This window comes from Sus scrofa, chromosome 13 (genome assembly GCF_000003025.6).
Source record: "Sus scrofa isolate TJ Tabasco breed Duroc chromosome 13, Sscrofa11.1, whole genome shotgun sequence".
Taxonomy (NCBI): Eukaryota; Metazoa; Chordata; class Mammalia; order Artiodactyla; family Suidae; genus Sus; species Sus scrofa.
In genome coordinates, this window is record NC_010455.5 from 197,481,617 (window position 1) to 197,493,291 (window position 11,675).

An 11,675-nucleotide genomic window follows, 5' to 3' on the forward strand; every position below is an offset into this window, starting at 1 on the left:
CCTCAACTTTTCCAGCAAAAGCCAAACTAAACAGTCAATGCATAGAGAATTTTCCTAAGCTGTTTATTTGGTCTGCGCCTACGTGCATGGCTGTAGCTTGTGTGTTTTCATGTCATGGGATATTCTTTTGCTAAATTTGTGTCTGTGGGGGTGATTTCACAGAAGAATTTTCTCTGAAGCAGCAGTTAGCCTTATTTTTGGGGAAAGAACAATGTACTCCCCCTATAGATTGTCACTAGCTACTTTGTAGCAACAACTTGGAGGGAAGGGCTTGGAGGTAGAGTTGATTTTCCTGGAGGAGACTGCTGACTAGGATATACCATGGGAAAAATAGATCCAACAGTTCTTTATTCTGGAGGACTTTAAAAACACCTGCAGAATGGAGGAGGAAATCCATATTTATAATTTTAAGCATCACAAAGTTGACATGAACACAAAATCATCATTCGGGAGTTCCCTTAGTGGGTTAAAAACCCAACTAGCATCCAGGAGGATGCAGGTTTGATCCCTGGCCTTGCTCAGTGGGTTAAGGATCCGGTGTTGCCATAAGCTGCAGTGTAGGTCACAGATGTTATCTCAGACCCAGTGTTGTGGTGGCTGTGGTGTAGGCTGGCAGCTGCAGCTCCGATTCTATCCCTAGCCTAGAAACTTCCATATGCCGCAGATGTGCCTGTAAAAAAGAAAAAAAGAAAAAAAAATTATTCTGGTACAGTTTATTGAGCCCCTACCCCCACAAACACACAGCCCCTCACCTTCACCCTCCGTCTAGTTCACTGAAACACCTGCTCGAAACACACACTCACGGTTTACTGGAACACGCAGATCCTGGTCTGGTTTTCTCATGCCTGTGCATTATTTTTCAGCCTATTTTCCTAAATGAGGTTTGGTCAAATTACCCACGACCCTTCTGGGGATGAACCCATCTTCCACATTTCCCACATCGACCGAGTCTACACCCTCCGAGCCGAAAGCATAAACGAAAGGTAAGACCCACCTTCTCCCTGATGCTGGGCTCCCAGGTTCCACCAGGTGTAGGACACACGTGGGATGTTTAACTCATCAGCAGTTCCCAACATTCCCTCAGTTGCAGCGCCATCCCCTCTGGCTGGAGGTGGAGGTGGGGTGTGGGCGTGGGGGTCTTCATACTTTTTTCTAGAGCCCCTCAAAAGTTTGACCCGTGTCGTGAATTTTTCAAAATGAAGTGAATTGAAGTGAATTTTGCTTGAGAATTGCTTTCCTTTTTTCTTTTTAAGGCCACACCCAAGGCATATGGAAATCCCTGAGCTAAGGGTTGAATTGGAGTTGCAGCTGCTGGCCTACACCACAGCCACAACAACACCAGATCTGGATCCCGATCCGAGCCACATCTGCAAACTACACCACAGCTTGTGGCAACACCAGATCCACTGAGTGATGGAACCCACATCCTCATGGGCATTAGCTGGGTCCTTAACCCCCCACGAGGGGAACTCCATCCTTGAGAATTTTTTTAGAAGAAATTTTCAGTGTGCTTTGCAATAAATGGAGCACCTCAAGTTTCCCGAGGTGTTCCAGGTGGCAGAAACCAATAGGAAAGTGATTTGGAGATTAATTAATAGGACCACCCAAACCCCATCCTCAGCTGGCTCACTTGGACAGACATCCTGGATCCTAGAGCTGTGGTTATTTTTGCTTCAATCGTGTCTTTATGGCTCTGCCCCAGAGCCAAATGAAATAGATGATTTTCTGAAGGGTGAATTTGACACAAGATCAACTACATTCCAAGAGCATTTGTGCCAAGCAAGAAATTGGCTACAGTTATCGTGCATGTGGTTCGTGGAAAAATGAAGGGGAAAACATCATGCCAAAATGCTTCCCAGCCTGTGTTTGCTCTTTCGTGTAAAGTGGCTCCTTATCTGGGAGATGGTTTCTTTCCTTGGACAGTTTCGTAAGAGAGACCTCTGGCCTTCTTAGATTAAGACAAATATGTGAGGCTTTTCAATAAGGAAGGAAGAGGAGTTATTGCCAATATCTCCTCCAGGACAGCATGTATCATAATCGTGGATTCTCCCATGGGGACCCAAACACAGGTCTTGAGCACACCCATGAACATGTCACACGTGCCTTTGTTATGAACGGTAGACCTGGTTATTAGCACCATGTGGCATAAAACTAGACCCCTTTGCTGAGGCTTTGTTGGAAACATCCAATGAACGAAGCAGAGCCCTGGAAACTGAATTTGTCCAGACCTGAAGCCTTTTCCCTGAGTTGTGTTTGGCACCGTTCTGTCTGTTCCTTTCCAAGGACGGCCTGGGTGCAGAAAATCAAAGCTGCTTCTGAACTCTACATAGAAACGGAGAAGAAGAAGCGGGAGAAGGCCTACCTGGGTAATGCCTTCTCAGCAGTGGGGCCGGGATCCCACCAAGTGGGGTTGGAGAGCCGTTTGGTTGGGTCCAGCACCCTTAGAGCTGGAAAAATGGGTCTGGAGGCAGAGGATGGAGGTGGCACAGGGGGGAGGATGGGCTGCAGGGTGAGGAGCGGAGGGCAGATTCCAGGATTGAGGAATCAAGAACTGTACGTGGGAGGGGAACGGCTCTTGAATAGGGTCCAGGAGCATAGACTGGATCAGGAGGCAAACCGGAAACGCAGCGAAGGCTAACCGGAAGCATTTTTCATTGTGTTTTTCCTGCCGGCATAGTGCGTTCCCAAAGGGCTACAGGCATTGGAAGATTGATGGTGAACGTGGTTGAAGGTATTGAACTGAAACCCTGTCGGTCACATGGTAAGGACCCAAGAAGCCTCTTTCTAACACACGTTAGTTGTGGAAACCTTTTCTATGTTCCCCCACTCTTGGCTTTAAAACAGACACGTTATTTCCATAATCCTAAATTTCCTTTCAAACTTTTTTTTTTTTTGGCTTTTTAGGGCCGCACTTGTGGCATATGGAGGTTCCCAGACTAGAGGTCAAATCAGAGCTGTGGCTGTTGGCCTACATCACAGCCATAGCAATGCCAGATCCAAGCCATGTCTGACCTACACCATAGCTCATGGCAATGCCGGATCCTTAACCCACTCATCGAGGCCAGGGATCAAATCTGCTTCATCATGGATTGTAGTTAGATGCGTTTCCGCTGAGCCTATTTGATTTGTTTTTGTTTTTGTTTTGCCTGTGCTCTCAGCCTGCGGACCTTCCCAGGCCAGGGACTGAAACTGTGCCACAGCCATGACCCAAGCCACTGCAGTGACTGCTCCGGCCCCTTAACCACTAAGCCACCAGGACACTCCCAGACTTGGTTTCTCTAGAACTTGTTAAAATTTTTTTTATTCCTTTCCACCCTTTTGCTTTCCAGAGAGCTTGGAGTGGCTGTCATTTCACAAAGTCAGCCCCTCTGAATCTGTTGGTTCTCTGTCTGTGGATTCAAAATATTTGATTGAAAATATTTGAAAAAAAAATTCCAGAAACTTCCAAAAACCAAAACTGCAATTTGTTGCACACTGGCAACTATTTACATAGCAATTACATTGTATTAGGTATTATATATAAACTGAGATGATTTAAAGTATGCAGGAGGGTGTGTGGGTAGGTTATATGCAAATATACCATTTTGTATTAGGGACTTGAGCACTTGTGGATTTTGGCATTTGTGGGGGTCCTGGAACTAATGTGAAGATACTGAGGGGTGACTGTAGCTTTGACACAATCCAAGGCTAAGGTGGGGAGGCAGGAATGGCTTGGTTTTGAAGCCCACTAATGTAATCATTTAAGTATCATAGTTTAGGGATGATGCTGGATTGGGAGTTTTTGCCTGGATTCTCCGTTTTTATGCCGATCATTAAGTGTGGCTTTGGAGGGGGATGAAGTGAGGGGCATGGAGGGAAGGGCTGCCCCAGGGCTGTGACTCCAGCACATGCACCCGGCAGTGTCAACCAGCAGGCTCTGTTCCCTCTAGGAAAGAGTAACCCATACTGCGAGGTGACCATGGGGTCCCAGTGCCACATCACCAAGACGATCCAGGACACTCTGAATCCCAAGTGGAACTCCAACTGCCAGTTCTTCATCAAAGACCTGGAGCAAGAGGTCCTGTGCATCACTGTGTTTGAGAGGGACCAGTTCTCTCCAGACGGTGAGTAGAGAGTGGTCCCGAGGCACACTCTTCCCCCTTTCTTGTCACCTGGCTTTCATGGATAAACCTTTTCCTACCTGGAAACTTGGTGCCCAGAATTCCTGTGCTTCCAGCCAGAGAGATGAGGTTGGCACAAGACAAGACCTGGCCTCCCCTGGGAAGAGGCTTTCACCAGTGCCCGGGCATCTCAGAGAAGGTGGACAAAGCGTGCTTGGTCTAGAGGGGTCCAGCTTCCTTGGACAAAGACCATGGTCCTGTGCTTCCCCAAAGCAGGTAACTGCACAGAGGGCTGTATCCCAAAGCTTCAGCCCGATTCTTCAGTCCTTGGCTAAAGGCTATGGTGAAAATGAATAAAACCAGCCGGTTGAGTAAGAGGAACATTGGCCCACAGAAAGCATGGCAGAATCAATCAGTGCCTTTGGGGTGACTTTCTGGTTAATCAGAGGAATGGAATTGTGTTGAACACATCATCCTTTCACCCAACTTTCTGTTTCTGCTTTAAGCCTGGGGACAAAATGAGTCTGGCCAAGGAGTCCAAGAAACTTCTCTCTCTACTTCAACCCGATAAAAATAAGAGATCTTTTAAGATTATGGTCTCAACTTAACTATATCTAAAGGAGCATAAGTAAGTGCTGGGAGTAAGAGTTTAATGCAGGCATGATCCGTGCAAGGCTTAAATTGTTCTCTGTGGCTTTTGCTTTTTAGTACTTTTATATGTGAATTATCTTATGTCGTGAGTTAGTTATGGTCTGTTACTGCCCAAAGATGGTCACAAAACCAGCTTAATGTTAGAGCATGGCCAGAGCAATTTGATTCTCAAGGCTGGGCTCTTAACCATGGCGTTTCATTGGCCATTTTTTTCCCTTTTATTTCCCCGATACATTATTTTTTTTCCTACTGTACAGCTTGGTGACCCAGTTAGACATACATGTATACATTCTTTTTTCTCACATTATCATGCTCCATCATAAGTGACTAGACATAGCTCCCAGTGCTACACAGCAGGATCTCATTGCTAATCCACTCCATTTATTTTATTTTTTCCTTTTTACAGCTGCACCTGTGGCATATGGAGGTTCCCAGGCTAGGGGTTGAATTGAGCTGCAGCTGCCGGTGTACACCACAGCCACAGCAATGCGGGATCCCAAGCCACATCAGCAACCTACACTGCAGCTTGCAGCAATACTGGATCCTTAACCCACTTTGCGACTTCAGGGATTAACTCTGCATCCTCATGGATACTAGTCGGGTTTGTAACCTGCTGAGCCACAACAGGAACACCTAGCCATTTTTTATTCTGAGAAATACAGGCTTGAGGTTGGTTTTCTCTCTCTCTCTCTCTCTCTCTTTTTTCTTCTTTCTTGGCTACGCCGAGGCACACGGAGTTCCTGGGCCAGGGATCAGATCTCAGCCGCAGTTGTGACCTATGCTGCAACTGCAGTAACGCTGGATCCTTCAACCATCCAAAATTACACTGCACCAAGTCAGGGATCGAACCTGCGTCCGCACGCTGTAGAGACACCACTGATCCTGTTGTGCCACAGCAGAAACTCTGGACTTTTCTTTTTACTAGTGAAATATCATGACGCAATGGTGGTGGCTCCTCTCTCCCTCCCTCCTTCCTTCCTTTCTCTCTCTCTCTCCTTCTTTATTTTTTTTATATAATCTCTCTCTCTCTCTCTCTCTTTTTGTTTTCATTTTTGGCCACCCCAAGACATGTGGAGGTCCTGGGCCAGGGATCAGATCAGAGTCTCAATTGTGACCTATGCTGTAGCTATAGCAACACTGGATCCTTAACCCGCTGTGTCAGGCCAGGGATCAAACCCACATCCCTGCCACTGCAGAGACACCATCTATCCCACTGCACCACAGCGGGAACTCCTTTCTTTCCTTTAAAAAAAAATCTTTCATGTCTTTTCTCCTTTCTATTTGCATGACATAAATAGAATAAAGGTTCAAACATCCAAAATTCCACGACCGAAAACATGAATGATTCGCTCCCCTATTCCCTGATGGATGGATGCCCGGCCTATCATTTTTGCATGGATTTACTTACATATATGAACACTTTTTTAACACAAAGTGCATTAGACTCTACGATTCCTCCTGTGACTTGTTCTCTTCACTTTAGCAACACACCTTGGAGATGGTACCGTTCAGGTCTGAACACATGACTCTAGCTCCTTTTTTTTCTTTCTTTTTAAAAAAAATCTTTACTCGTAGAGCAGTAAATCTTCTGTGCTCTGCCTTTTCATTTCTTCTTCTCATCCTCTTGAGTGAGGTCTTTAAATGTTGTGCAGGTTTCAAACGGTGCAGCTGATGAGACATCTGGTTTTGCACTGCCTCCCAGGACGCTCCAAGCCCTTCGGACCTCCTGGGTGTGAGGAGAGTCTGCATTTTGCTTTCCTCCTAGACTCTCCTTGGGCCTCATCTAGTACCTTTTTCTTTTCACACCATTTAAAAATGGTGCTGTCATTGGAGTTCCCATTGTGGCTCAGTGTGTTAAGAACCTGACTAGTATCTATGAGGATGCCGGCTTGATCCCTGGCTTTGCTTACTGGGTTAGGGATCAGGCATTGCTGTGAGCTGTGGTGTAGGTCACAGACATGGCTCAGATCTGGCGTTGCTGTGGCTGTGGCGTAGGCCGGCGGCAAGAGCTCCAATTCGACCCCTCGCCTGGGAATTTCCAAATGCTGCAGGTGTGGCCTTAAAAAGCAAAATAAATAAATAAATAAAACCATGCTGTCATTTTAGTTCTGAATTCCTGAAAAATGACCTAACTCCCTTCTGGAAGAGGGGAGGGTAGAACAGCTCACTTGGATGCTCCCAATGTGCCAAGAACCCGCCTCGAGATGGAATCCTCTCTGAGCAGAGTCTGTGTGTTTCTCCTTTCAGATTTTTTGGGTCGGACGGAGATCCGTGTGGCTGACATCAAGAAGGACCAGGGTTCCAAGGGTCCCGTTACCAAGTGTCTCCTGCTGCACGAAGTTCCCACAGGAGAGATTGTGGTCCGCTTGGACCTGCAGTTGTTTGATGAGCCGTAGGGAGCCGGCCAAGGGTGCGCTTGGCCAAGTCTCAGCCAAGGCAGCAGGTGCTGTCTGGAAATGGCGTTGGTTTTCCGAGGACCACTGTTTGGTGTTCAGCCACAGAGCAACAGGACAGCAAAGACAGGCCCCTCAAAGTTTCTGGGAATACGTCTCGACAATCCTCCCCCGCCCAAACAATTTCTCATTTTATGAAACCAAACTGTGTTTTCCTTTGTTCTCACTGCAGGTCTCGTCATAGCTTCTAGGGTCTTTGAAAGCCCATAGCCCCCAGCTATGTTGAGTTGGGAACCTGGCCTATCCCTGGGCCTGAGGTTTGGGTCTGGTTGCTGTAAAATAGATTTACAAATGTGATGTCTATATTTTTGGGGAACTCATGTAACCCTCCTATTTCTTACCTCCCCCAGCTCACAAGTAGGTCCCGGCCCCTGATCTGCGATGCCTGGTCCCTGGTGGGTTTAGAAATAATCACGATAGTCTTGTCTTTGCTTCAGAATCTCACTCCCCCACTGGGACCTTATTGGAAGTGCTGCCCCAGGTCTGATCCCTCGGGAAGAGGGTCTCCTGATCAGACCGTGGTCTAGCTCTTTGGGGGGCTGGTCCAGGAACTAATCCAGCAGGTGTGTTGTTAGCACCTTTCCCGTCTCCTCCAGGTTTTTTTACTGGTAGATGCCAATGAAAACTATCCCTGGCTACTATTAGGCGATCTGATGCTGATTTCCAGCACGCTCGGAAGATGGTTAAGGAAGGCTGTTAACCATGAAGTTATGCTCCGCTGGATTAGATCACAGCAGGTCACCTGAAAGGCTACTTTACGGCGTTATTGGGTCCTGGTTGCCAGCCTGGTGAGAAGGTTCTCTGTTGGCTTGAGGGGCCTGTGATGTTTCGTGGCGGGAGTCGTGGCTGGCAACCAGCTCCGAGCCTCTTCTTGCTCCAATGCTGGATCCTGAAATTTTGTGGGAACTTTCAGCAGATGTCTTTGGTACGTTCCTCCAAAAGGCATCCCCAGAGTGTGAAAAGGAAAGGTGACCATCTGTGGAGGAAACCCGTCACAGGGTGGGGGAAAGACCCTCGGCGCAGGCAGGGCTCTCAGTGCCAGGGAAGAAGACCCGAGACTCTTTCCCCAAGCCAAGTACACACCCAAGCTCTCAGTGATGAGGAAATCCATGTCCGTGTTGCCAGAGACAGGAGCGTAGGACCACGTGCCAAGCTGTCTGGTTGGAGCTGTCTGGGTTTTTCTCTTTCGAGGCCAGGAGATAGGCTGGTTAACTCGATAAGAACTCACTTTGCTCATGAGAAGCGTGGGTTGGATTTTGTTCGCATGTTGAAGTTCTCATAAGCCCCGTTTGTTGTTCTCATGAAATGTTCTTTGCATGTTCTCTGATCCTGAAATCTAGCTTTCCTGTGCGAGGTGGTATTCTCTTTGGTTGTAGCCTTTCCTTAGGGTTATAGAAGCGCTTTATAAAGGTAGCGTCCACTTAGCAGCGGAGTGAACAACTCACTTTGCTGGGAACTGAATATGTCACGTCCTTCTTTCCCGTGAAAGCCCTGGCATCGTTCAAGCAATTTTTTTTAAAGAGTGTGCGTCAGAAAGGGCGACCAAGTTTACATTTCACACTTCTAAGAAACACTTTATTATTTATTTATTAAAGATAGCGTCGACTTTTGTATCAAGAACAATGGACAGAAGTATTTTTGGAAACAAGCGGACAACCCCTTTGGTGAGAACCTCTCATCTGGAGATATCAGACACCAAGGTCAACTTCAAGCATGCGTTTGTTTACCACCTCCCAGCAGAAAACATGGTTCCGAGACGTTAGGTTTGTTTTTTGATGTTCGGAAACCATTTTACATGAAATCTATGAAGGGACCGACAAGCCATGCTTCCCTCTTTCTATACCCAGCACAGCGTCTTCAGTGTGTTTATGAAGGACCTGCCACTATGGTAGAAAACGAAGGTGAAAATGAGGTCGTCCTGGGTCACCAAGCCCATCCCGTCCTTTCTGTTCCCCCTCTTCTGCGTTGACTTTCTTTGCGTGTGACTGGAGGGCATCACTGTGCGTGGAGGGAGGAAGCAATGGGCTCAGTGACAAACATCTTGTCTTTTGGGGTCCACGGGATCACCCACCCGCAGAGTCCCCTTATCAGAGCTGATGTCGCGTGATGTCGTGTGAGTCTGTTTTCCCAAGTGACTCTGCTGGACATCCCTTGGAGGCTCCTCCCGGGTAGCGATTCTGGATTAGTGTCTGTGTCCTCACTGGGGTCATTTGCCACGTGGCCTCTTGTACTTACGGAGGAGTGAGGCTGGTCCGCAGATCCCGCTGCGACTCAGGAGTCGTGCGGGAGATGCAGGCATGTGGGGGCTGCACGGATTCTCCTTCTTCGACCTCTAGTCCTTCACCACTACCTTTTGGGCTGCCTCGGCGCTCTTTCATAGAGGTGAAATGTCCCTGGCCAGGACCATCTGTCTCCTGGCTTTTTGCTTTCTCAACACAGGCTCTCTGCAGGCCCCTGCCTCCTAATACTCTGAGTCCAGACTTCTAGACACCCCTGCAAGCCTCCCCCTTCCCTGAGCCACACTGATCTCCTCGATGTCCAGCAAGGGGGCCTTTCTGCTCCAGGGCTGGGCCCTGAGGATAGGAGGACTTTTTTGCAGACCAGCTCTCCTGAAGGAACCATCCATATTCTGGTGCCCCCGGGGCAGGGTCTCTCTGGCAGGCAGGTGGGCAGCATCATCTGGATCCAGGTTGCCTGTGACCATGAGAGCCTGAGGCTGTGGCTCATTCAGATCCAGGGCTGGCCTGACGCAGGGAGAGAGACCTTTCTGGGCTGGGCTCTCCAGGGTTGCTTGAGAGACTGGGGCCAGGCTTCCCAGGTTGACTTCATGTAGTCCCCCTTGATCTCTGATGGCAGAGGAGAAAGCAGTGCTCCCATAGGACATTTGTGTTCAAGGGGGCATTTTTTTCTTCTTTGCTCTTTGAACAACTTAAGCATGACCTAAGTCTATGAAAGTACCTGGTCTTACCTGGTTGAGTAGCACTGAATTTAGTTGAGGAAAAAAAAAAAATCCCATCAGAAAATGGACAAATTGGCCATTTGCATTGTCTTTTTGACCCGGTGCCCCAAACTTCTGTCTCTCTAGGGGTTGCCTGGTGCAAGCATAAAGCCACTGACCGAGCAGGGACATTCTCGGATCCAAAGGGGCTGGAGAGCAAAGAGGCATGAATGAAGTGCTTCCGGTTTTATTTGAAAGGAGGCTTTGGAATCTAGTTGACAGTTTGCCAGTGCTCAGTATGAGCAGAAAAAGACTTCTCTATCTCTCCTCCGTTTTTTTCCCCCTAGTTGGTTGGGCTTTTCTGATTCACAAGAAGAATATTTGTTTTGTGTCTGTAAGGATTTTAAGAATTTCCGTGGGGAACAGCAAGTAGGTTTTCATTTTATTTCAGTTCATTGTATTCTCCCTTCTCTTTGGGGCTGGAGATGAGCTTCACAGCAGACATGGGCACTGTGACAGGGACACGTGCCTGCTTGACGGTGGCATTTCAGACTCGAGGGTCATGTGAGGTTAACGTTGGGTCTGCCTACTCCAGATGCACTTGCCTTATAAATTTAGAACCTTCTAGGCTGGAAAGTGAGGCGATGAAAACAGACAAGGCTGGCTCTCCTTCCTTGGCTTTTAGCATTAGGACTTTAATTCAGGCAGAAGCAGAACTGGTAGCAGAAACTGGTGATGTGCTGAAGCCCTCAGATGCTGTGGTCTGAGCTATCTTAAGAGGTTTTTTTTTTTTTTTTCTTTGCCCCTCCCTTTTTTTGGGGGTGTGTGTGTGCTGCACCTGCAGCATATGGAAGTTCCCTGGCTAGGGGTCAAACGGGAGCTGTAGCCGTCACAGCCACAGCAACACAGGATCCGAGCCACATCTACGACCTGCACCATAGCTCACCGTAATGCTGGATCCTTAACCCATTGAGCGAGGCCAGGGATCAAACCCACATCCTCATGGATACTAGCTGGATTCCTAACCTGATGAGCCACAACAGGAATTCCCCTAAGAGGTATTTGGTAAACAAATACTCCCTTCTCTCTGTACCGAGGGGTGCGGCAGTGCCCTCCGGGGCTTCTCCAGGATGCCGGGAATGGCACAGGTCAGCTGCCAAGACTCACCCTGCAGTGCCCCGAGCCATGTTTTATAGGGGCCACTTTGTATGGTGTCAGTACAGTGTGGATATTTACCGCACTTGGAAAGCAGCCGTTTATTTGAGCTAGAGGAAAGGAACATTCTAGATCTCCTGTCTCCTCACCCTGCTTATTGTTAGATGCAGGATATGTTTGTAGGTCATCAGGCTCAGCTAAGCTATGTAACCTGCTCTCTTTCGCAGCCAAAATCTATTCCTGAGAAACATGGAAAACGCATTCCAGATGAAGGCGAGAAAACCTCTAACAGCTCTTTACCTGGGGAGCATTAAAACCCAGAGGCCAACAGTTGCAAAGTCTTATCTCTGGGTTGTGAGCTCTCAGTCAAGTTCATTC

The 11,675-nt window shown here is 47.9% G+C and overlaps 1 protein-coding gene across 1 annotated transcript in view; it reads left to right on the top strand.

Annotated features, from left to right (window-relative positions):
* The window catches only part of ITSN1 (intersectin 1), a 191,023-nt gene extending 180,102 nt beyond the window's left edge, over nucleotides 1-10,921 (top strand). Inside the window, 6 exon segments of the mRNA XM_021070946.1 lie at nucleotides 864-898; nucleotides 900-983; nucleotides 2,284-2,366; nucleotides 2,678-2,761; nucleotides 3,930-4,103; nucleotides 6,999-10,921. Of these exon segments, the coding sequence (XP_020926605.1) occupies nucleotides 864-898; nucleotides 900-983; nucleotides 2,284-2,366; nucleotides 2,678-2,761; nucleotides 3,930-4,103; nucleotides 6,999-7,147 (609 nt within the window). The 3' untranslated portion in view covers nucleotides 7,148-10,921.